Here is a 26909-nt window from a genome sequence, read left to right as displayed (position 1 = left end):
GCAAGGAACAATAAGATCCAAGTATTGTTTGGAATATAGGTACAAAACTTACAGTTTATATAGGAAACTTTAGCCATTTATGACGCAAATTTTTACCATGGTAATTGGGGGAGGTCACCTTTGTTTGGACATTCCCAAGACCTTGACCACTTTGAATAGCAGGTTTTTATCTTTCCTTAGTTAGGGGGTCTCTATCTTGCACTTAGAATCTCTTATCAGTTAACTCCCCTCCCAGCCATAACTCAAAGGTGCTTAAGCCTGGAATGTCTTGTGTCACAAAAAGTCTTTGTGCAGAAAGAAATCAGCTAACCCCTTTTTCACATCTTATATCTTTCTTCACCCTGTGGTCAACCATGCTTATGAGCCTCAAGACCAGTGTAAAACAATGTCAGGAATCTGTGGCTGTATCATTTTCCCAATTAAATATTATGGTGTACCTTTTTACAAAAATAACAATGAAATTGCCACTTGCTCCACTCCCGGACTTTATATCCATCCAGTTTTAAAACTTTCCAGCTGCAATCTCCTGTGTCACACAAGGAGGGTGAAGACCTAAGGGAACACTCCCCCTGTTAGGTCCACTTCTCATTTGATAAGCTCCTCCTAGCTTACAACTGCAATTTCATACTTTCTTTATGGGGATTTTAAATCTCAGCTTTAGAGCATGTGTCAATTTTACAAACATACTGTAAATGGTGAAATGCCTTGGGTTTTGCTCTTGATATTAATGTTATCTTTAAAAATCAATACATTGAGTAATTAAATACAGTAAGTGCTTAGAATTAAAAAAAGACATTAAAATGTGGAGCTGTGCATTACTGTGAATCAATTCATTGTATGACTTGCAAATGTATATGTGAATTACACAGAGTGATTGACTCAAGATAGAAATGCAGCAGGAGTCTTTGATCCCACAAAGTCATCTTTGAATTATACTTTTACACACAGAACAATTCATGCACACTTTTGATATTCATAAGAGATCAATTGATACACCACAGTATATCAGCAGAGTTACACATTTCCTCAGCCTTAGTTACAACAAATGATATACCCAGCTTTTCAATGTGCTGATAACCCATTCTAATTTGAATGTTTTTTTTTTATTTTTCTAATCTTTCTCAGATATTGTGAGGAAAATTGTGAGAGGGACTATGAAGGCACTTTTTATTGTGAAATTTAAATGTGAAAATGTTAGATGGGTATATACAGTATATAAAATATTGCTGTAGCAAAGCTGCTTTAATCATGTGGACCTGTATTTAACTCTATTTAATGAAGATGCTAGACAAGATCTCTTCAATGAAAACAAAACATTTTTTTTCTCTGTAATAAAAAAATACCTGCGGGAGTTAAAGCTAAAACAAACATAAACGATTAACTCAAAAATTGTAGGACGGACATAGCTTCTACAGAATGCATCTTTTCCTTCTTCTTTGAAATTCTAGAATCTGGACAGTAGTGCATACTGGGAGATTTAATGACATGTTTGAGGTTCAGTGATACTCAGAAATCTTTAAAACCTTTAAACAAATCACACCCCTTCACACTACACAGAGCACCGGACTTTGTTCTGAATGAAGAAAAAACTTAAAGAGCAAGTGTAGCTCTACTAGACAACAGGATTAGATTAGACTGCAGTTAGCCTTTTTAAACACAAGACATTGTGGGCACCTTCAGAGGTTGCCTGTTTGTGATTGGTGACAGCAGTGTCATTTACCTGTTTGCAGCCTTTAAATTACACAAGGGTGATTTGTTACTGACTCATTGCTGCAAGGCTTTATAACTCTGTACATAGGAGTGGAGTTTTGCAGGCACTGATTGAAGACTCCTGCTGGACTTAGAGGGCTATTCCAAGAGGTAGTAATTAAGATGCTAGGTAAAGTTTTCCTAGTCTTTATCCTACAAACTCTTCTTTTCCTGACTATAGTAGTGTCATCAACTTCATCATCAGAAGAAGACAGCAGTGTTGAAAAAGAAAGTAAGGAGCACCATAAAGGTAAGCTGACCATTTGATTCCTCGTTTTCAATTCTTCTTTTTTCTCCTTCAGAAGCACAGCAACAGTGTCATTTGATAAATACTTTTTTTCGGAGTGTTTGTCGAAATGTATTTTTTGTAAAGACAGAGCTAATGTTTAAGACAGTTTACTTAAATATTGAATTTAAAACATCTTCACAAAAGGCATCTCCAAATAATTATTTTGTCCCTGATTTTTCTGATATTTGATGGCAAGGTTTGATTTTGTTTCCTCACAAACATTCAGAATTACACTTTATTTTGTATCACAATTTGTCTTTTATATATAATTTTAGTCAGATGAATACTAAAACTATTTTATAAACCACTGTCAGAGTACTTTAAATAGACAACCAAAGAATATAATACAATTTTAATAAAATCAGAAACAATAAGGATTTCTTGTCAGCTGTGAAGAAAAAATCTTTGACTAGGTTGTCTTAAACTGCCACTTACTGGTGTGGATCAGTTAACATGCAACCTAGAAAAGAAAGGTATTTAGTAAATAAAGCTAGTGACCCCTGCCTAAATTTTACCTTTCCTGATAGAAATATGTAATAAGTTAGTGTAAACTATTTAATTACAAACTTCTGATGAAAGGCATTTATAAGTAAACTAATTATGATTTAAGTGAATTTAAACTGTTACCTTGAAGAGGTGTGCAGTCCAGTCCTATTTACAATTCTGGATTATCATCACTGTCCTGGCACACTGTGAAGGGAATTACTCTTAAGATACCTCTCTTAACAGTGAGAGCAAATAGAGCAAAAGCACAATTTATTTTAACTACAAGTAAAACAAAACATGTCCAGAACACATATCTTAACATTAATTTTATTATCATTACTTTTAATTTAAAATTATTTTTGCATTAATATAAAAAAATAACCAAGTCTAAGTGAGTCCAAGTGCCGAAAGCACTTGCATTCTGTTTAGTATGCTGGAATTTCTAACATAGTTCAGATGCGTTTCATTGCTGATTCATGCCTACAGTTTAACGGCTAACAGTGGTTTTCAGTGAGGAGCCAGTGTCTACGTGCAGTTCAGTGAGTTTTGACATGAATCAAAGGGATATTACACTACATCACTGTATTTCATCATGAATACTGTGCCAGCTGTGAAATTACAGAGAAGGAAAATAGAAAATAAGAATCTCTCTTCCTTGGAAACACAACACCAGCATGAAGAGTTTTTGTTTCGTTTACGAATTTAGCAAGCTATACAAAGATAGAAAATGCTTTAAAGTTTTAAATTTTGAAACAAAAATCTTGAATTTCTAAAATGCACCCTATTTGTTAGTGTCCTTAGAAAAGACAACAAAAGACAACCAGAAATAAACACACCAGCTGGGTTTTCTAAAAAAAAGTTTTTAAGAGAATATTAATGCTGTGGACTACATTGTTTAACAAATTTAAACCAAAATATTCTATTTTTGACAGAAATTAACATATGTGTATTCTATGCAAATTCTCTTTAAATGAGGGGTCATTCAGACTAAACAAACCGGAACTATTTTCAAACAAATGAAAACAGATAAAATAGTCATATCTACCTACTATATTTATTCAGCTACCAGTGGATTTGTTATTTTGGATTCTGTTTTTTTTTGTCTGCACACACAGGAGTTGTTAGACACTGGATATATAAACTCAGTTTTCCAGATGTCATTTTCATCAACAATTAGAACACGAGCTTTAGGCATGATTCACCCAGGAGCTGGACGGTGGACGAAACCTCATGATGTGGAAAGCGAATAGGGTCAACCTGAATGCATTACTGAGCAAATCTGGATGTCAGCCAAAAGAGATGGAGAGAGTGCTTTATACTTCCATTGTTCTCTGACTGTTACATTAACAAAGAACAAGGACTTCTTTGGTTCTCAGATGTTCTCCTTAGTGAGTTGCTTGTGAAATAGAATTCTGGCTTCAATCGAAGCTGCTCAGCCGATAACTAAATATGGCTAATACTCACAAATGCCATAAACACCACAAACCTGAATGCTTAATAAACCTGACCCTTGGTTTATTGGCACACAACTACAGTATATTGCACATGGCATTTGAGAATACACGCGATTATATAACAAAATAATAGGATTGTTTGATTCATGGCTAGAAAGCAACTTTAATCACAAAACACAACAGTACAATTCATTGTATCTTATTGACCAACACTTTCGTCCTTGATAAATGTCCTGCAGCTCTGGTGCTGGACACCCACAGACCTGCAGGTTTTATAGGCAGCCTCAGTAAGTCAAGAAGGAAAGATCTGAAAAACATGTTTATTCCTCCTAATTAGGCAACTGACTGATCTAATTAAGTGTTTCAGAGCTCACCTGGAACAAAAAACAGGTAACACTATGCTTTCCAAAACTATGGTTGCTGACTCCTGATCTACTTTTATGAAGCCAGAAATAGACATATCTGTGACAAGACTACTGACTACATACTGTCCCTGGATTTGAGAGAGTATGAGATTGCCAACACCTGTAAAATATCAAGTCCCATTCACACTGTTTTCAAATGCTGATGAATTTCAGTGAAATACTAAGATGTGGTCTGTGTATTTAAAATTACTTTTTTTGGTGAATTTTGTGACATATATGTAATGTAAAGTAATGTAAAGTAAACTGTAAAGTGTTTGGGAAATTATAAATGCAAACAGTGAATGCAACAAATGAATAAAATATGTGTTGGACATAAGGTTTAAGTTATTAAAAGTCATTGAGTAATAGTATCTGGGGAAATGTAATTGGATTTTCTTTCTAATCAGCTGGGGATGGACTGCTGAAGGGTCCTGATAAAAAAAGATTTTGCAATAATTTTAAGGTTATGTATAACATAAAAATTCATTTTTTTCCAGTCACTTATTTGTGACTGCAGAATATTTCAAAAATACTTTTGATTTCATGCACAGTATTCTTTAGCTACTGTAAAAAATGTCTGTATTAAATTAAACACACCTACAATACATAAACGCTGAAAACTCAGCTTGTAATGGGTAAGAGCTGCTTAAAGAAAAGCATTTTTGTATTTGAACGTGAGTGTATATTCCTGTTCCTATAATTTTTTTTGTGTGGTTTTCTTTTCTACAATGTGCTCTTACAGTTACAGCATACATTTACAGAAAAATTGTTTATTTAGGTAGTTTTCAAAAACAATAAAAAAGGAGATGAGGCTGACTAATATGTTAGTCCACAGTAGGTCTATAAAAGTTGTTCGGATCACATTTAAAATTTTCATCACTGTAAGAAATCACCAATTGTGTTTCACAATTTGGAAAAGTTGATACTTTTACAATTAACGACAATAATTTACTGACAGTATTTAGTAATCATGCGTCTTTTTATATATTGCGTCAGTTAAGTGTGCAACTACAACGGATGTAGATAGGACATTTCCTTAACTCATTAGTATTTTGACTCGTACTGTAAATATTTAAATGTATAGGTCAGCTCTTTTCTTGAAAAAAAAAACACTTTTTACCTGTTTTCTAATCTCCAAAGACACATTTTCTCCATTGGCTTTTATTTAAATCCTTTGTTGGACTCAAGGTCAATTTTAATAATTTTTGGCTGGATTCTTTGTTGAATCACCACATCAAATTTCTTGCTATCAATCATCAGCTTTTTAATTTGGTGTTGTAATGTGCTCAGCAAAACATAGTGGGATTCAACAAAGAATCTAGACATTTTGTTTTAATACAACCTAATTTGTGCAAACTGTGTCCCTCTCTAATAAAACTATTACTTAAAAGCATCTTCACAACTTAGTTTGCTTTATTTTGTTTGGAAAATGAATACAATTTTAAGGTGAGTTTAATATGTCCATTCACCATTATTATTTCTACCAAAAGAATTGTATTTAAAATAAAATAGTTACTGATTTTATCCAGAGCAACTCAACATCTCTGAGGATAATGTAGAGCATAATTAGGGTGTTCTTTACTTAACAAATTTGCTTGTACTAACCATTCTACTGCAAAGTAAAAAACACAAAGCATTACTCATTATCCTTTTAACTTGTAATGTTAACCATAAAGATAATGACTCTTAATTAATAAAGATATTTGAGAGTTCCTAACTTGATATAACTCAATGTTAAATTTCAAACAGTTTTTTCAGTGGTACTGTAGCTTTTTAAAGTCATCAAGACCAAGGAAATAAAAAACAATATCCATCATTCATCACTGTTAGTGTAGTTAATGGTCTAAAGAGTTTTCCACCCCCACCTTGTGAGGAGGAGGGTGCAATGTAGAAATAAAACAGTTGTAGTGCCAGCTTTCCTGTTGTCTGCGAAACAGAACACTAGAGAAGAGAGGCATGACAGCTGAGAGTGCTGGTTTCACTCCCTCACACACTCCTTATATATTGCAGTATGCTAGATAAAGCTGTCTGAGAATAGGGGCATAACAACTTCTATTGCTGGTAGCAACAATTCCACACACTTTCTTCATGTGTACTAGTTTATGCTATTCTGAAATACACAAAACCCATACCAGCTCAACAGAGAGTAAATCTCTCTCTCTCTAGTCTTCATGTAGAGATAAATCTTTTGCTTATTATTACATTTACAGCATGCTTTACAAACCTGACTATGACCCTTTCCTAAAAATATGCCATATTACTGTACAAACATGGAGGACCAAAACAGACACCAAACATAAATATCAGGATTTTGCTTAGGACCACATTTAATAAAAATAACAACTACATGTCTAAATCTCCACACAGAGAGCAGTCCAGATGTGGAATTGAACCCAGGGTCCAAAAAATGTTAACCATTATGCCGCCATGCTATCTTTTATACAAATATTAAGGGAAAATAAATTATTATTTTTTTCCTTAATTCTGAAAATGTTCTTCTGCACTACCACGCTGGTGACTCTACTGTACCTTGTCTGCCTAACTGTGAGAGAACACAGATACGTATACAGTATGTGCATTACTATTTACACAGAGCTTCCCTGAATTAACCTATTTAACTACATTATGTACTGTACACTGAGTGTCAGAAAACACTATTTTTACCTGTACAGTTTTATAAAATACACAGACTTTGAATGGTTTTTGGTATAGATCTGACAGATCATGGTATGAGTTGCACAAGCCAGAACTCACCCCATTTTAGAGATTAAGCTGGTGAATGTCAAGCCTAGTCAAAACCAAGAAAGAAAAATACAAAAAAGGAGTCAATATGTCCTGCTTCCCAGGAGAACCACAACTTTGTGCCATAATGTTGGAAGCTGGACTGAGTCAGAGCTCTGTCTCTCACCTTCTGGGGTGTTTGGAGGAAGCAAATTTTAGCCTTGCAAAATGTCAAACAAAATGTATCAATAAAAAGCCATGATCTGGGAGACCATGAGTCTTCACCAACGCTAACAGTTCACTTAGGAACAAGTTAAAGGTTTATTCCAAAGAGAACACAACGTTTCAGCTGTGGAGCCTTCTTTGGGTGTGAGAAAGACGGGGAAATTGGCGGAGATTATATAGTATGGGAGAACAAAAGCCGGGAGTGTGGAGGAGGTGGGAATAGGGGAGAGGCAGATTGGGCCTCTGAGAGAGGTGAAGAGAGGTGTGAAGTCGAAACCTGCAAATGAATAGAGGATTAGAAGAAAATGAGTCTGTCGTTGAGAGAAGGAGGAAGGTGTGAACCAAGTTTCAGGATAATTTTGGTCTCGGATATCTTTCTGCTATATGAGTTAAGAAACCCTTTTTTGAGAATGCAGATGCAATAGTTTTTGGTCTTTACCGATATTCATTGGTTCACAGTCCACTTTATTATTTTAATTTTTTTGGTTTCTATTGATGAAATATTAAAAAAATACTCAGCTTCTTGTATCCCCCAGTACTTGAATGAAGCATTTGAATAAAATGAAACACTTTCCTGATGCAGGAGTACACTACTACAGATGCAGTATCGATACTTGGTTCGCATACTAAAGTGCCTGAAAGAGGTGTGTCTATCTGCAAAATGCAGTGAGCTGTAGTAACAGTGGAAGTACCTTCCTCAGCCCCCTCCTGGTATGTGTACTCAAATATAATCTAATTAAACTATTTCCCTTTTTCCTCTTTTACAATTACTTTAGTATAAAAGTCCCATGGAACTCACAATCAGCAGTTCATCACAAACCAGATGACATAAGTGGAAAGGAAATATGTCTTTACTTAAAGGGGTTGTGAGAGTACGTGAAAAGCTGCCCAGCCTGCCAACAAGCTAATGCCCTGGCTTCTTCTAAAAGTGGCTGCACAAAATGTTTGCATCAATTAGCTACCAGATAAACAATTAAAACAGACGGGAAGAACGTGTGTCTCTCATTTCTAACTTTCTAACTGTGTTTAGAATTGTTATACAAGATCTGAATACATGATTAAGCGTCTGTGGTACCAACAGAAGTCTCTTAATCTTTAAACTTTATCAGACTGAATTACGTACTGTAAACAAACAGACTCACTTCTGTGCCTCTTACAACTGTGTGTTGCCCTTAACCCAACAGGGAAAGAGCAATTTAATTGCATTTTTCTGGATATGTATGTGAGCCCATCATTCATGGTTTGTGCTCATTGTCCTCACAGCTATTTACAGTAAATTATGATGCAGACATTTGCCTAAAATGCATAGATGACTACCACTGGTGATATCAAGTTAACCTCCAACAGGACCATATGTTATGCAACATACAATTTTGCTTAGGTTTTTAATGAATTATTCCACGTACAAAATATAACAACTAAATATGATCAGATCAGTTGTAATAATGGTATTTGCTATTAAATACTCATTTTAAAAACCCAGGGTAATGTGTTTCAAGTTTTTCTTCACATTTGAAAATGTTTCTGACCAGTGACCAGTGAACCAACATCAAAAATGGTCTAATTACAAATAATCAAAGGCATCGCAGTAATGACATTAAATTATATAGAAGCATCAAACCTTTTAAAGCCCAACCCAATGTGACATAATTAAATATACTACATTGCAGAGATTGAACTTCAAAGGACTGCCAGTACATGTCTGTTAACAGTTGACTGATTGAGGAAATTGTGAACCTCCTGCTGATACGCAAGGAACATCTTATTGGACATTTCCTTTCAACAAAAGTGGTTAGCTCAGAATTAGTATATTCCCACGGTGATACTCCTGGAATTCAACCTACAGAAAAAAACATTTTGTAATCACTTATTGAAGACATTCCATTGTTGTATTCATTTTGATTGGCCATGCAAACCCATAATTCTGGCATTAACGGCTTGTGAAACACATTTTAAAAGAGAATTAGAGAAAATGAACCAAGCAAATAGATCAGTGCTGCCCTGATCTGCCCTGTACTGCTTTACCAAACTAATCAAATACATGGTGTGATGCTAATGTGCTTCTCCTTCACACTTCCTGGCAATAGGATTTTCAAAGTCTTTTTGTAAGCTTCTTTGCTTGAATAGTTCAATGGTATGGAAAATAAAGACCTACTCATGGACTAAAAAAGCAGATTCAGCAGAACTCGCAGTAAGTCATGAAAGCAAACAGCATAAAAGCTCAATGAAATACATGGCTTCAACAATTCTAGTGTGAAAGCAAACCTTCCAGATATTTAACCACGGTGCATTTGGGTTCTCTTGTTTACCAAGTTTACTATTTTGAAACTGACAAAGCTGACAAATGCTACTTTTGCATGTTATATATTAAAAGATCAGGTGTATTTCAACTAAGCTACTTAATAGCAAGGGACTCAAAACTGGGATTTTCTGTGTTTTGTTCTAAGACAGCCGTTCTGACACCTACATTTTGATTCTTCTGTTTTAATGTCAACAAAATAATGATCAAACTATTATTATACAAAATGAAGTAAGCAGGGCATATAGAATAAAATTCCTCAGTAAACTGTTTTATTGTCTGAGCTGTGTGCCTTCAGAAACATCCACTAAATTGTCATGAAGAACTACCTTCAACTTCGTTGTTGATATGTTATACAAAACCCAAGTTATTTTCTAAACTTTTCATGCCATTTTAACCATTTGGAATGATCTGTTTGAATTTTAAATTGCATATAATTCAAGTTTTATGTGATCTAAATCCAATTTAAAACTTTATACACTTAGTCTCGGTAGTACTTACAATACACAGAGTTTTAAAAATTAGGATACACGTAAATTCTTCAAATGTAGTTCTGGACAATAACAATTTCCATCCATATTTTAATGGATGTCACAGAGGAGATGGATCCTATCCCAGCAAGCAACGGGCGCAAGGCAGGGTCAACCTTGGACAAGACGCCTGTCCATCGCAGGGCAGACAGACATAGAAACAGATGTACACACTCCCACCAGGGCCGATCTTCCCCAAAGCCGATATAAAGTGGTTATTAAACTCTAAATCAAATACAGTAGAAGTTGTAAAATTAAAGAAACAATACATTCAAGATAATAAGAAAAGACAAATCATATGCTTATACTGTAAGTCTGCTTGTGTTTATTATAAAATAATTAAATATAATGAATTGGCATGGTGAAGGATGATCTATTTGAAGATTCATCTGTAGTCCTTTACCTGTGTATTCACAAACACTGTTCATTAACAGGGGTGATGGCTGGTTTGTACACTACACTGACTATGGTATCCCCTCTTCTTAGTTCTAAGTGAAACCATTTTGATGACACAGGCTGCTTGGATCTCAGGTTTAAATCTGCAATTGATTTGCTGTTTTGCCCTCCACTTTCAATAAAGGTACAGAATCTATTGTACAGTATGTGTTTCTGCCTACAGGTTGTGAAATGAGCCATGATCTTGAGCCAACCACCCCCACCTCCAGAGAAAACTTATGTTTTGGTTCTCATTTTACAACGCAAGATAAACACATTACAATATCTCTAGTGTAATCATAAGGCATAGTTAAAAATTATTTTTCTGAGAAAGAACCAACAGTGTAGGGACTGTTCTTTAATATCTAGTGCTTACAGTTAAGGTAATTGCATAGCAAACAGGATATTTTTAGAAGTATTTATCATATAACAGTACAATGACCCTGAGGTTAAAACCAATTCAAGGAACTTTAACTAATGAGTTAAAACAGTCTTGTAATGTGCTATATATGGCCACAGCTATACAAGAACATCACAAAGGCACAAAATCTCTGAGAAGCATTTTCCAAAGACCTAGATTCACTCGAATTCAGAACATAGTTACATGTCTCCCACCACTGGGGGAGTCATTTCGATTCCAGATGTTGTAGATATTATTGGAGTAAAAGAAGGTAGTATGCACATAACTCGTGCCTGCTTTTTCAATTCACCTTGTCTCCACAACTGTGCCCTCTAAAGCTTGTTCAATGACAATCAAACCACTTGGAATTGGTAGGGTTCTTCACACTGTATCAAATCTGTGTACATTCACAATACAAAGTTTTTATTTGATCTTTCCTTTGATCCAATAATCACTTCCAGCAGTTTCTTTTAAAAAGTCTTTGTATCGGCTTCAGCATTATGGCTGGGTAGTTTGTTCTGTAGTCCAACAACTCTTTGGGATAACAATTTTTCAGATGTGTTTCTATTCTTTTGGAACTTCATATTTTTACACATACATTAATAACATCTACAGCTCACAAAAGCACTTTGACAGTCTTATTACAATCTTCTTGGTTGCAAAATTGTGCCTTTAATCAAGCTACTCAAGAACTAAATATTGTTTTGCAAAAGTGCTGTTATAGATGATCTCAAAGTGTCTTCTGTCAAAGGTTTGCTCTTGAACAAAGACAAGTATTAGTAGAAGAATTACTTCTGTCTTAAAGGAGATGTTTGCAAACTAATTTCAGATGCAATTGTGAAAGTAACCTAGATTGCTCATATTGTGTTAATTTGACACAGCTTTTTTACTATGCCTGATCTGCCACCTGTTGAGAACAGAGCCCTGTAGTTATTATAGTGCAAGAATGAAGAAAGCCTGGTTAAGTTCAGTCTGTTCTGAAATTACACCCTGCTGGAGGTGTCTTTATAACATAACTAATATTCACCCTAGAGCATGTGATCCACAAACTCAAGCATAGCATTTTAAAGGGTATCAGCATATACGGGATAGCTCAGATTTATTCTAAATAAAACATGGGGTTCTATGATATCCAAAGCATACGAAGTGATGGCCTTCCACTGAAGGTGTCTTTTTAAATGGCAGCATTAACGAGGCACTATTAAAACTCAGTTGAAAACTGTTAGATTTGAAGAAATATGGTAGTAAAATAAAATTATCTCTTGCACCATTTGTTATGGGTTTTTTTCGATTGAGAAATACGACTGCAACATTCAGATCACACATAACATCAGTTCAAGATTCCAAATACGTATTTATACACGTCAACTACCCATGCCTACACTGTAAAGTAAACTGTAGTAAACTCATGTGCTGTCTTATTTATAGCTTACAGTTACTGCTATTTATTGATTTATAGAGTTGATGGTAATTTTTTAATTTATTTGAAAGGTGATTCAATACAGCAGAAATGATTTAAAAGCAGAAGAATATAGCAAAAGGGCTCCTGTTTTGATTTTCCAAGATGTCCAAGAATGGGGCATTGTGAAGCTTTCACTCTCCTAAAACAATCTAATAATATATAGTGCAGTTGGGCTCCATTGTAGTATGTTTCTCCTACAGACAGAGCAAAGGTCACTGTCCATCACCCAAAGATGAATTCACCAATGGGGGACCTGCATGCTGCGTGATTACATATCCCTGACTATATCTGACAAAATCCTCAAACAATCATCAGCTGTAATGTCGCATTTTAAAAGCTAGAACACAACTTTTTTTCATTGTTTAACTGACTGGCTCCTCTTCTCTCTCTAACTAAACTGGCAATCTGACTTTTCCAACCATGTGTTTGCAAGCAGTTTGAGCCAGGACCTTTCTCCAAGACACCAGGGCGAGAGAGTGAGTCAGTGAAGTACAGAATTCTGCCCGAGATATTCTTTCTGCAATAGAAGAAATCTTGTGTCTTTGAGCCATCCGTTATTTTTGCCCATTCAATGAAATAAGACAGTTGGACACTTTCTTATTCTCCATCTGAGAATATTCAATACCAAGCTATAGCTGGGATGAACCGAGTTGTCACACTTGTCTAACTTGCAGATGGACCCAACAAGATAACTGCACAGACTTTAAAAGACCAAAGCAAGGTATTAACTTCATGCAGAGCAGTCATCAGCAGTGCTAGGAACAGCTCTCTCCTCTTTTCTCTGCTGGGGACACTACCTGCACAAAGTGAATAGCTGCCAGCCAGCTTCTTCTCAACAGGAAGCAAATCTTTGAGTATAAAAGTTCTTTATTCACATTAAAATTGTCAAGAGTTGAACTATTATTCCAAACACGTTTGGTAGTTCAGTTCATGGTAGAAAATACATATTTACATATTTATTTGTATCTGAGAATATGAAGTAATTATATAAGACTCTTAAAATCTAAGAGGTAGACCTAACATGATATAGTCTACGTATTGTAACTCTGAAGTTATTAACTCTTCTCCTTGCAATCTCTAAATGAAAAATCACCCTTTTGAATCACAGCTGATTGTTTCACAGATTTATTCTATTTGTTGTTTTGGTATTATATCAGTAAATTGTATATTGAATATGTTTGATTCCAAACAGCTGCCAAGACAGATTACTAATTGTTACAGTAAATTAAAACCCTCACATCAATACTGAATTTATAGCAGCAGTATACACTGGGAGAACTGGAATGTGGAATTTGTTTAACAATTGTTGCACTAACCACAACGTATTGTTATGTCATGTCTGCAAGAACATGACATGCTTTTATTTTTGTACTTGGGTACAAATGTCTTTATTATTCCATATATAGTATGTACTGTATGTTGAGCTTTAAACTGCAAAGTCGGGATAATTTGAATTAACCTTCATCAAAGCAAGATACAAGTTGAGGATGTTTTGCTTTAAACTGCAGATATCTGAGAATTTTAATAACAATTTTCTTCTCAGTTTAATACCCGGTACATCCCCATTCTGAATGATTATGTGTGGTTCAATTCATTTTTTATTTTGAAAAGGTCATTTTAAAACAGTCAGGAATATTTCCTTCGCACCATATACTGTACCATTTTGTTTTAAATGGTGATGACCTGAGCTGAATATGTAACCAAAAAGACTACATTTCCCAACTTGCCACACATGTTAAAGATTCAGGTGAAGTCATATCCACAGATTTCCAAACAATACTATACAGTACAGAACATCAACTACAGTATAGTACTGTAACGCAACAGGGGCTCAGGCAGGCGCCCTTGCCGCATTAGGTCGGCCCCCACCGTCAGGGGCTCGAACCTGGGATTCCTGTGTCACTCAACAGGGACCCAGCCCAGTGAGCCAAAGAGAGATCTGCTATTACAGGGAAGGGCGGTGACGTCACCTGCTCTGGTAAGCCGGCTCTTACACAGTACCTGTCGGCCATAAGCGTTACAGTACTGTTAAGCGTTGTTCTTGCAGACTGCCTTTATCTAGATTACTCAAACTATTGTTTTGATCATCAAAATTATATTGTATACTGTAAATGTTTTCAAGCACAACATACTGTACAGTATGTCAACTTTAAATTACAATGTTAGTAATTTAAATATTCAAATCTTCTGTAATGCAGACTTGTTTTAGCTGCAATTCAACTTATTGTACAGTTCACAACCAACAAAGATACTTAAATCACACATCGGTGGTACTTTTAAAGATTCACTGCATCTCCTAGCAGTTTAACAGTGTAGTGCAGTCCTGCATCGGATTATTAAAAAAAAAATTATATGACACTGTACTGTTCGTCATGTATACCTCCTGACACCTTGTGCTTTCTAGATGGTTGCATCTGCACACCTACAAGACATAATGACTGAAAATCTTCCCTTTTCTGTTCTCTAGGTTATTATTTTTTATTTGCTAAGTAGATTACCTTAAACAAGGTGGCTGAAAAAACATACAATCATGCTTAAAGTAAACACAAAAAATAAATCTTTGGTAACCTAGCCAAAGTAATTATTTTCTCAATAGTAATTTTACCATTTCTTCAGGTCTTAATCCTTTCATCATATAAAGCCCTCCAATAACACAATTCTAGATGAATGATTTAAAATACTGCATATTGTACAGTTGTCACTAAAGAAAGTCATGTTTATTGCACTACAGTAATGCTAACTACAATGATTGACAATGGGTTTCATTACAGAGATGTAACTGATTATCATTACATAATATGCTGGACTAGCCCTTAATGTCAGATGGTATTAAAATATTATAACTTGCTTTCTCACTCTCTTTTAACTGAGCCTTCCAGAACAGCTTATATCAACAGTGCTTTAACAACCTTATATTCCATTATATTGTGTACTGAATAGTGACAAATTTTTAAGTACACACATTAACCTTTATATTCTGTTAAAGGTCAATATTTATTTACTAGGCAGATTTCAGATCGTGGAACTGAAAATGAAAGAACATTCATTTTATTTTACATGTATTTTTTTCAAAGTCTTCAGGTAAAGCAAGGATCAGTTCTGTGACAGTATTTCTATGTCCCACTGAACCAAATGTATGTCGAAAGAAGTCACGAGCTACCTTAAAGAATTTGGTTTAATATAAAGAATGCTATATAAAGAGTAAATACTTATGCTTATATCTATATATTTATATTCAGCCCCATCCTTGCTGAGCTTCTACAAATCAGGATGTGTCTTGATATCTGTTTCATCAGCACACAAGTTTATTATTGGCTTATTGCTGTTAAGCACAGTTGGAAACTCAAACTCACAACATAGGAATTTTAAGTTTTGATCTTTCTTTAATGATATATATATACATTTTTTTATTTTATGAAGCTAACTATTGACATACTGTAGCAATAATTAGCGATTGCTGCACAAAGAAGGAAGAGAGCTGTCGGTAAACTTAGCGCTGCTTTGAAGTGTACATCCTGAGGCGGGAAATATCCTGACATATTTGAAGAGTGTCGGAACCTTCTTTGAAAATAAGAGCTTTTTTGTTTTCTTAAGCTATATTAGTATATTGTTTAACACAGAGTTAAGTTACCATAGCAGATTTTTAGGAATGAAATGTGAAAATGTCCTGGGCAACAGTGTTTATTTTATCAGTAATAAAAAAGAGCTCTTTCCAGATTCTACATTAGAGAAAAAAAGAGTAAATACATTAGTGAAAATCTTCACCCAGCTTTGTTGATATATAAAGCTTTTGTAGATAACAGCTTTGCTTGTAATTGTTCAGTAACTGATGTGTGTTTCCAACCCTTTCTCTTAGGTTCACATCATTGGAAGTACGATGGTAATTATCAATTATTTTACTGCATTTTGCAAATTATTCCTCGTTATATAGCTAATATTAAGATTCCCCTTATTCATTGTTAATATTTCCTTTTAAAAATCACCATAACCAGTAAACATGTTCCTTTAAAGATATATGTACAGTATGACTTCACTCTGAGTTAGCTATGTCACTTTCTATTGTGTTTAAAATAGTCATAGTTAATTAATATTCAGATTCCCAAAATTCACAGCCACTACTTGCTCTTAAAAAATGATAACCCTGAAAGATTGAAGATATCTGCTTCCTCCAAAGGAATTAAATATTTCTCTACTAATATTATGTACTACTAATATTTTACAATTGGTCAAATTTAAATATACAATATTAAGACTTTCCTCTCTGTCAGCTTTTCTTCAGCAATAATTTTGTAATGAAAACTTACTTATTAAGGGCATGCTTTACAATAAAATATTTTTTAAAATACCCCTGAATGAATTCAATTTGATTTTCTGGGGAGACAGGGTGCTCTTTATTATATATTAATTCATTGGCTTACATTTTGTTTGTGTTGTTTGGACCTGTTATGTATTCATTCATTATTGCTCACTAGTACTTCTTCAGCACTAAGTCCACTTTGATAATCTCTGAGTTTGATCTCCAGAGATAAAATGGTGTGAAACCTACTGTAAATGATAATCTTAAGTAAAATGTTGGCAATGGGCTTCAGTCAAAGAGACTGACTCCACAGGCACTTTTAAGAGTTGTTATTCATGTGTGTCCTCTGTTTTAGTCAGTCCTGCTGTTCCACCCTTTGACCACTCTGTAGCACATACTATAGCAGCTCTTTGTAGGGGGCAGATACTGTAAGTATCAGTAATCCGAAACAAGAAGAAGAAACCTACACCTCATCCCAGACAATCAGCCAATTTAATTTCCAGGATACTTACCTACAAGGTCAAACATAATTTAGAATAGCAACTGTTTTTCTCATTTTTTTAAAGGAAATTTACATTTGGCTGCAGAACAGGGCAAATACAGTTCAGATATTTTTGTTTAATTATCACCTGTTTAATATTTAGTTGTTCTCTTTTCATTTGAAAAAAAAAAACTCACATTGGATTTAAAGCAGAAATTACCCACCAGCAGTAAAACATAGGGCATATATACCATAATACATGGTCAGATGCGTGTTAATCATTTTCTTTTTTTGACAGATCAAGAATTGTGGCCCTCAACATTTGAGCACTGTAGTGGGAAATCTCAATCTCCAATCAATATTGAAACTGGAAAAACAATATATGACTCCAGTCTGCCAGCTATTGTTCTTGAAGGATATGACCTATCAGACAAAGCGTTACTGAAGTTACAAAATAATGGGCATACATGTAAGTTAAAATCTGCTGAGCTAACCCCCACCCCTGTAAGAGATAATGAAGATCTAACTGAAAGCTCTGTAGGTGAAGATAATAGAAAAGGCGTTATTTCACCTGCAGCTTAGCACTGAAGCAGTATTTTGTGTTATTTGCCTTGTCTTGCTCAAGAGCACATACTGTAGTGTATTGCTTCTTCAGGACTCGATTCAAACAGTGTTACAGAAGGTAAAGCATGAAAAATAGTATTCTTTATTTTAAAAAACCACAAGGTGCATCATTGCAGAACTGAATTTTTATGGTAAATGATCATGGAAAGTATTAAGAACAATAAATGACAGGACTGTGTACTTTAATGTCTACTCCAGTACAGCTAAACTTGCCAAGCACCATGCACATAGTCCAAGGTTTCGACAACATGTTCATAGCAGCCCAGCTTCACTTCCATTGGGGAACCAAAGAGGTTCCTGGATCTGAACACACGATTGATAATGTCCACTTCCCAGCAGAGGTAAGATTGCTAGTCTTTTTTCACACGTGCTTTCCCCACTGACCTCTTTGCTCCACAACAGAAATATGCATTTTTCTAAGAAATTAAAATTTCCTAGTTTTTTTCACTTCCTCTTTTTTCCCCACTAATATAAAACACATGTAGTTCTTTTAAAATCGGGAAAAGATGCTAATTCCTCTTTGTAAACGTTTAATGGAAGAAAATAAAAGGCAGATTTAAAAAGCCCCAATGAATCACAAATTCCTTAACTTGTAAGTCAGTATCTAAAGACCAATTTAACACTTCTTTGCTATTAAGATGTAAGTAATAGATACCAAGAAAACACTTAATACCAAATTCCTATTTTAATAACGGGCGCATATTAATGGATTAATAAGGCTTTCTTAAAACCGCACATGCACATTTGTCAGTACATGGCATTTGTAATAAACTGACAGAAAATCAATGAGTAAGAATGAAAATCAGTAAATAAGAATTTACTGTACATATTTTTGCTCATTTAGTAAGTTTAAACTAAACTTTAAGTTTTCTCTTCTACATGTATTTCTACAATGTTAATTAAATCACTCTGTTGAAACACTTCTGTTTTGTTGTAGATCCATGTGGTTCACTACAACTCCAAGTATGCAAGTTTACAAGAAGCAGCAACAAAGCCGGACGGTCTGGCGGTACTAGGGGGGTTCATCGGGGTAAGAGATTCCACTGCTGTTGCAAACATAATGCACAGTGACATAGTGACATTGCGCTTAATCGCTTATCTTATTTGTGAGTTTACTTATATTAAACAACATGCCTAGATAAACGCTACTGCTAGCCTTTCTTTCTGAACTACACAAGGACAAAGGAGTGTAGATGACAATGGCTCACAGTACGAATTCTCGATGTAAAACTGCTTTCTGAACATTTCCGTTTAGCAACATCCCGAGAGGTGCTGATCTCTGCTCATGTTATTTACCGAATTTAGATTGGTCTGCTTGAAAATGAAAACTATGAGAACATCCTTTCTTCTCTTACTGATGTCAGTTTAGAAGGTAAGATGTGGTTCTACCTACATTTAGTATCTAATTATAAGCAGAATGTTAATGTTAACTTGGTTATAATGTTCTTTAATAGTGTTCAATAATGAATGCAAGAAACAGGATTTAAAAACGGCTGATTTACCAATATGATCCAAAGAGTAGAGAGTGTGCTTGTAAAATTTAGAAAAAGGTTATATGAAGTCAGGGCAAAGGTAGGAAATCTCACAAGGCTCCTGTTATGTTAAGACAAATCCAAATGAAAACCTAGACTTGTCCATTAATATCATACACTGTATATATGTAGATATATAGAATTTGCATGCGGTGTAAAAAGAGTTTTGATGAAAACTGACAGAATATCGAATCACTTTAGAGTTGCCCAGTTATTACCACGTTAATCATCTTCTGTTGCAAACTGCACAACCTTATTTTTGTAATAAATATTTCTCAATGTGCTCTTGCATAAGCTATGGACGTCACCAGAAGTAATGTTCTTGTCGTATCAAACATTTGCCAAAAATAGTTGTGGAAATTTGGCCATGAGAAGGTTTAGAACTGGCTATATGTGACAATTACTTTAATATCCTTGAAGTTAGAGTTATGTTTTCATTTAGAGTCTGTGCATAGAGGCATATTTAAAATGAATCGTATAGAGAGAGCGGTATATACAGTGGACGTGTACCTTCTTTCAAAATGGTTTAGAAGCATCATATATCATTTCCAATATAATTTTTCTTAGTACTACTAATCACTACTGATGTCTATTCATTTGGTACAAAATTAAGAGAGAGGTTTACATTTTTTCAATTCATTCAGCAAAGCAAATAATTTACTTATTTTCTACAAGCTTTTGACATGGGATTATTTTCAGCTACTCATTGTAATTTCATAGATGTATACGATCCTTGCAAGCACAAATTTGGAAATCAATGAAAATAAGAAGAATGTTTAATACAGGAAATATAATATAAGAATTGGGTGGCACAGTGATTAGTATTGCTTCTTTGCAGCACTGGGGCCCTTGGTTCAATCAGAGGAAATGAGAATGACCTACTGTATATACTGTAGCTGCATGCCAATCAAGATAACTGAGCCTCGTCATTGTAGTTCAGAACCAGCCCTCAGTCTCATTTCTCCCTTGACATTTTTCTACTTTTCTCCACCTCAAATTGTTTATCCTAGCATTTGTAACTCATTAGGAAAAATACTTTAAATGCTATAACAATCTGATATAAATATTATCAGGGGAGCTTTTAGAGTTGTATGAAATCCAATGTCTATTACACGCTTTTTCAGAAACGAACACTGAGATTCCTGGTTTCAATGTCCGACATCTTTTGCCGCCAAACCTGGAGCGCTTCTACCGCTACAATGGATCACTCACCACTCCTCCTTGCTTTCAGACAGTGAACTGGACCGTTTTTAATGACACAATCTCAGTTTCAAGGAAACAGGTCTGCAAGCAGCACAGCTTTTACCTTAGACAGTTGTTTTATCTTTCTTGAACTTTGAAATCCTGACTAATAAATATTCCCTAAAACATCTGTTCTATCAGGTGACTGTCTAGAAAAATGAACTTCCAAGTTACTAGAAGAGCATGCTTAATTTTACTTTTGTACTTTGTATTAATTGCAATTATATCACAAACTATACTTTTGCTGAATAGTGCAGCGCTACACGCTTCATGGTTTTGCAGATGTGTTTAAAGGTGCTTTATATTATTTACTTGTGGACTGAGAACAGCAGAGTTTTTTAATGTAGACATTGTTAAATGTAGAACTCTGAAATCGCTGGAGAACTCAGGCATGAATGCGTTACGTCAAGACAATAGGACTTGATCTCTACCTTACTGTTTCAGCTGCTCAAAAGCCTCAAAATTCAGCCTTCTGAAAATTGTTTTTGATCATGTATTCTCCCTTTCTTATCATTCAGTTAGCAGCACTTGAGGACACACTTAAAGCAGGACAGTCACTGCTCTCCAGAAACTTCAGAGCTGCACAGCTTCTGCATGGGAGGGAAGTTTATTCATCTTTCAAGACTCTAGAAACCACAAAAGGTAATGGTCAGAATTGCAGTCTATAATAGCAGCACTTTGTGTCTCCCGCCTAATGGCATCTTGGAACTGGTCGTAGTATATATATATATTAAGAATTTAAATGATTTCAGGGAGATTGGATAGATATCAACAACTGTGGAAATTTTCCTTCAACGCATTCCCATGAAAGTCACGCTAGATGAACGATATCTGACTTGACCTTAATAGATAAGTCAGGAGATAAGAACAGTAAACAAGCCAGTTCACTACAATGCTATTTAACTGTTTCTACTAACCCGAATGAAATGCTTTCAAATTATTCTGCTGTCCTTGCTGGAAGACACATTGACCTCATGAAGTTAATAAGTAAACTGAGTGCTCAAGAAACTTTGTGTCAGAGATAACATTACAATTATTGGTTGCATTATGTAACTCTAAAGAAGGCAATATTTCTGTAAAATACAGTACAAAAACTTTGCAGATCCACAAAAAGAAATAAACTCTGCTAAATAATATTCATAATGATTCATAGTTCAGTCTTGTTTACACATGACTGCATTGCTTTCTGTATCATTTACAGTACCCAGTGGTCTCACCTATTGAATTAACCACTCCTTAGACACAGAATACACACAGTACAGTACACCGAAAACAAAATCAGCAATGCCATGCTGGTGCTACTTTCCCAGCAGGTATGGTAAGCATGGGAGAGATTCAGACAATGTTACAGTAACTCTAATATCTTGAATGTTCACTACTGTTAGTAGAACAGTTGTTTGTTCTTTTTCCTGAAGACTGTGATGAATAGGACAAGTCAGATGATACTGACTGAGTAAAATAATTTTAGTATTGCATTTTATTTATTGCATTGTAATATGGCATATGCACATTGAATTGTGCAACCACACATTCTCACCAGAAACCAGTATAAAAGATGGTACTGAAAAAACGGAATCACACTGCCTGATGCCATCTAGCTCACTGATTTCATATTTTCTTTATTGTACAGATAGAAAAGATAAGAGTACAAAAAACTTTTGAAATCTAACATTTAGAAAATCTGAATTAAGAAAGCTCAAAAGCCTTGTCTGAAGTGCTGCCTGCAGTATCTCTTTCTACTGTTTTGCCTCTGGATCCTTCCGAACATACCCAGGCCAGATGGGTACTTACATCTGTCTTTATAATTACCCGCTTGGTCCAAAACTGGGTTACAAACCAAATTGTGATGGTAAGAGTGGTCATAGGATGTTTTCACAACTTACCATGTTTTTAACATTTTGATACAATACTTTGGGGAAGAGAGCTATTTTGAGTATTTTAAGTGAAATTTATCTTCAGTGAAAAATACATTAAATTGACTAATCATGAATAGTCCTCTCACAAATGCTCGGTATGTATTTTGTGATACACCACTGTCATGTCACAAAGTCTTTAACTGTAACTAATATGTCTTCACATGCATGGCTTTAGAATTATTTGCTTTAGGGTCACCATATTATTTGTCTGCTTATTTTGGTGTTTTGAAATCCAGCCTTTTCTCACTTTTGTAGATTAATTGTTGTGCTATGATTAATGTTTCTCCTGGGATACCCGTAAAACTGTCACCTACTGCCCTTTGCAGGGTCTCAAGTCAATGGGAATCACAATCCTAGTAAAGGCAGATCTTCGACGAATGCAGTGGGTGAGTAGTGCTTGTGCTTATACTCACGCATTCAAATATTCACATTTCTTCCTCTGACATTTTTCATTTGTGAGACTTTTAGAGATGGTGCTTTAAAAACTAAAATTCTTCATTTTTTATTGTACAACTATAATTTTAAAGCAGTAGTTAATAGCAAGGCAAAAAACACAATAATCCCAATAGTCAGTCTTGTTTCCTTAATTTCGCAAAATGCAATAGATACATACATTCTTTACAGTATGTGTCTGAGTAGAATGTATAATGGCAGTTTCTTGTCTTTGATCTCTTCATAGGCCAGGGCTCAGTACTTCATAACCTTGTGTGGTATTTTCGCATTGGATACTTTAAATCCAGTATGTCCATATATTAAGACATATACTGTAGTCTAACAATTCAAACTCACAAGGCCATTATACAAATATGTGAAGAATGTTTAATATAAACAATATCACATTGTACACCTTTGTTCAACAAAGCTTCATTACAAAACCCTATATTTTAATCTATGAAGGGCTTATTTTTTATCTATAACCTATTAAAAGTGGGGACCTGAAAGATGTGCTGTACATGGTGGGAAATGGTTTGTCACAACTTCTACTCCAGTGAGTGAGTCCACAGTCAGTCTGGTGGTACAAAATAATGTGAAGTCTTGTGCTACCAGTGAAAAGATTTTATCTTCACTGCTGGGTGGGTTTTTTGTGTATGTCACTGTACAGCACATTCAGATTTGAAGAAATGTACAGTGCTCTATAGCTTATAGCTGTATAGCTTTTTAAGTTTATGTATAGCTTTTTAAAAGAAATGCTAATATTTAGTACTTTGATTTATACTTCTAATTATTTAATCGCTTCATGCCATGAAAGAGATTTAACAGGAAGCGACTTGAGTAGCATTTATTAGCCATTGAATTTGGTTTATGTGTTTTAAACCAACTGATAAAATACTATTTTACACTAAATACACTTAATACTAATCATCTCCTCTAGAAACACCATAAACTCACCCTGCACTTGTGTATTATCATTATTGTATTATTATTTAAAAGCCTAGTTATGTATTGTAATTATTATTAATGTTATACTAGAACTAGTTACTAAAAAGATTAGTAGAAACAGTAACTTGATAGTTCAGGTGGGTAGCTGTGTCAGCATGTGCAGGCTACAAAGGAACAAGTAATAGGTTTATTCCATGCTGAAAAAAAAGAAGAAAGAAAACACAATGTTTCGGCCGTGGAGCCTTCTCCAGGTATTAGCATGTAACTTGATATATCTGTATATTAAAAACAAACACTGTTGATTCTGTGGATGTTATATCTTATCTAGTGAACACTACTTAATAGAGCATATTACATTTATTTTATTACCAAATACTAACTAATACTTTAAATACTACATACTTTCTTTTTTCAATGAAGCACAAGGCTGAGTTGATTCTCAAGTTGAATAACATGATAATTTGAATAATTGAGCACACATTCTGGAATTATAGTTTTGGTATTCATATAGATTATATATTTATAATTTGACCTTCTCTATAGGAGGCCTAAAAAGAATGGATGAATAAAAATGAACTAGATACTAGTTTAAAAAGATGTATGCAGCACTGTACAATAAGTTTTACTGTAGGCTGACATGGTGGCGTCTTGCAACTGCTGTCTTACAACTCCAGGACCATGAGTTTGATTGTGGATCTGTTTGTGTGAAGGTTGCATGTTCTCCATGTGTTAACAAGTACCTGTGTATACTTTGTATGTTCTTCCTGTCCTCTGATGGGTTTTCATTAGGTGCTCCAATTTTCTCAGACCTTCTAGAGACATTCAGATTAGGTTTGAGAGGCTATTCCAAATTGTCCTTTTCCAGGAAAAGAAGAGTGTCGAGGTGATGTAATTCTAGGATGTCCTAATACAAAGAGTACTGGCTATGAATGAGATTACAGGGAAATAAAACCAAAAGAGCTTGATAGCTGTTTGGCCTATTCTCTTCAATGGCCTTTCTGATGATCGAACTTGTTTGGTATTGTGTTATGATAATTTACCAATTTAAGACAGTCTCTGTTTCTGTTTTATACAGGGGAAGAAGAAGGTTTCTCCAGAGGTACAGTCCTGTTGTTACACAAGTACACTATAGCCTCAACTGCACTATAGTAACCAGGGGCCTGCAATACAAAAAACATGGAATTTTCTTCACATGGGTTCATGGATAGCCCAAAAGGTCAATCAGACCTGGAAAACAAAACAAATTAATTGCTCAAATAATTGGCTAATGAGGTCACTGAGAGATCAGCTGCAATGATGAATAACAGGTTAACAGAGCGGAAAAACCTGTAGTTAAAGACTGTCCACAATATTCCAGGTCTGAATACCATATAAATATGCAGCATTGCAGCATCATAAAATATAACACTGAGAATTTAAAGAAAGCTATAAATTCCACAAAATAACTTTACTTGTCTTTATCTTTGAACCCCATCCCATCACAAATGTCTAGAATAATTTGTTGTGTACAGTATGAATCAAGTATGATATGAAAACAGTCACTGCTAATTGCATTTCTTATCTTACAGGATACATTCTGGCAATTGCCTTTGGAGCACTTTTTGCAATCACGTTGTTATCGTTCATAATTTATGCAGTTCAGCAACGGAAAAAATACTCAAGGTAATTATGAATTCAGATTTCCTGATTCTTTGCAGATATTGTTTTATATGCTTACAATTTAAGTAAAGCAAAGAAGAAGTAGAAAGCAAATAGAGATATATGTAACAGACTACAGACAATTACAAAAACATATTTCCATAAAATACCATATACTATAATCACAAATGTCTTAATTCAATTCATACTTACACAAAATGCTGTTTCTGTAGATTCCAAAAGGATTCAAGACAGAATGTTATCTACAAGCCAGCAACTAAAGAAGAAGCTTGACCCAAAGTACTGAAGAGGAGTGACTGAATTTTAGCAATGTATTGATTCAAAGCGTCTGCAAATTAAAAGATACATTATATATGCTGTATATATTGATATTATAAAATATCTTTTAATTGCTTGACAATTTTATGTTCCCATAAATGTAAAACATGCAACTACAAATATTTTGAATGGCCTTATAATAGATTATATAAAATATAAAGATATTTGTTATATGTGGTATTTTCCTGCACTGCCTTTCAACACAAGAAATTTCTGTATGACGTAAAAATGAAATACAGACATATTAAGTGCAGTTTGTTGGTACCTAAACTTATTTTTAGGTTTAAACAATTTGCACAGGGTATTGGGAGTAACTTACACTGAATCTGGGCATTGATTATTTGCCCATTACTCATTTTAGCATTTGCAATGGTAGGAAAGTGCATATTTTAAAGTGAAAAAAATCCTACTCTTTGCTTGTTATGTTACCATCAAGTCTTCTGATTTTCAAGCAAAGAGTAAAATGACTTACTATGACTAAAATGTTGCACAAATTTTCCACTTAAAACAGTCTTCATCATCATTCATCCCACTGCTATTGATAATCCCCAAAGTAAATAGAAACACACAGCAAATACTTTAGTCATTCATTACCAGTGAATTGGCAATAGTGAAGTGACCAATCCTTTATTTGTCTCTAAGACGAATATGTGGTTTAACATATCACCATGACTGAATCAGTCCTGACTGGTACACACTGTCACTAGAAAAAAGAAAACGACTGTCTTGCGTAATACCTGGCTATTTCACTAAGCAGAATGAACAGACAAAACCAAGCATAATTGTATCATGTATTGTTTTGACAGAATAAATTTTTCAAAAGTATGTATTTACGATCCTTAAAATAATGTCATGCATGCAACAGTTTGTGAATCTCAAATGTTTGTATGCTATTTATCTTTCTGTTGTATAGAGCACTAATATTTAATATTGCGTAATGATATGTTGTCTTTTGTACACATTTTTGCATAATCACGGTTAAATAATCATCATTTGAGAATTGTGA

General features: G+C 34.6%; 1 protein-coding gene across 1 annotated transcript; it reads left to right on the top strand.

Annotated features, from left to right (window-relative positions):
* The first annotated feature begins 1503 nt into the window (after positions 1–1503).
* ca9 (carbonic anhydrase IX) lies at positions 1504–26909 on the top strand. Its single transcript, XM_015336505.2, has 12 exons — positions 1504–1999; positions 16311–16334; positions 17531–17701; positions 18055–18197; positions 18794–18886; positions 19162–19228; positions 20513–20670; positions 21149–21272; positions 22873–22932; positions 25002–25025; positions 25495–25588; positions 25798–26909. Exons 1-12 carry the CDS (start codon positions 1873–1875, stop codon positions 25856–25858), a joined length of 1146 nt encoding a protein of 381 aa, XP_015191991.1. The 5' UTR covers positions 1504–1872; the 3' UTR covers positions 25859–26909.

Source organism: Lepisosteus oculatus, chromosome 3 (genome assembly GCF_040954835.1).
Source record: "Lepisosteus oculatus isolate fLepOcu1 chromosome 3, fLepOcu1.hap2, whole genome shotgun sequence".
Taxonomy (NCBI): domain Eukaryota; kingdom Metazoa; phylum Chordata; class Actinopteri; order Semionotiformes; family Lepisosteidae; genus Lepisosteus; species Lepisosteus oculatus.
This window is presented reverse-complemented; position numbering and strand designations above follow the sequence as displayed.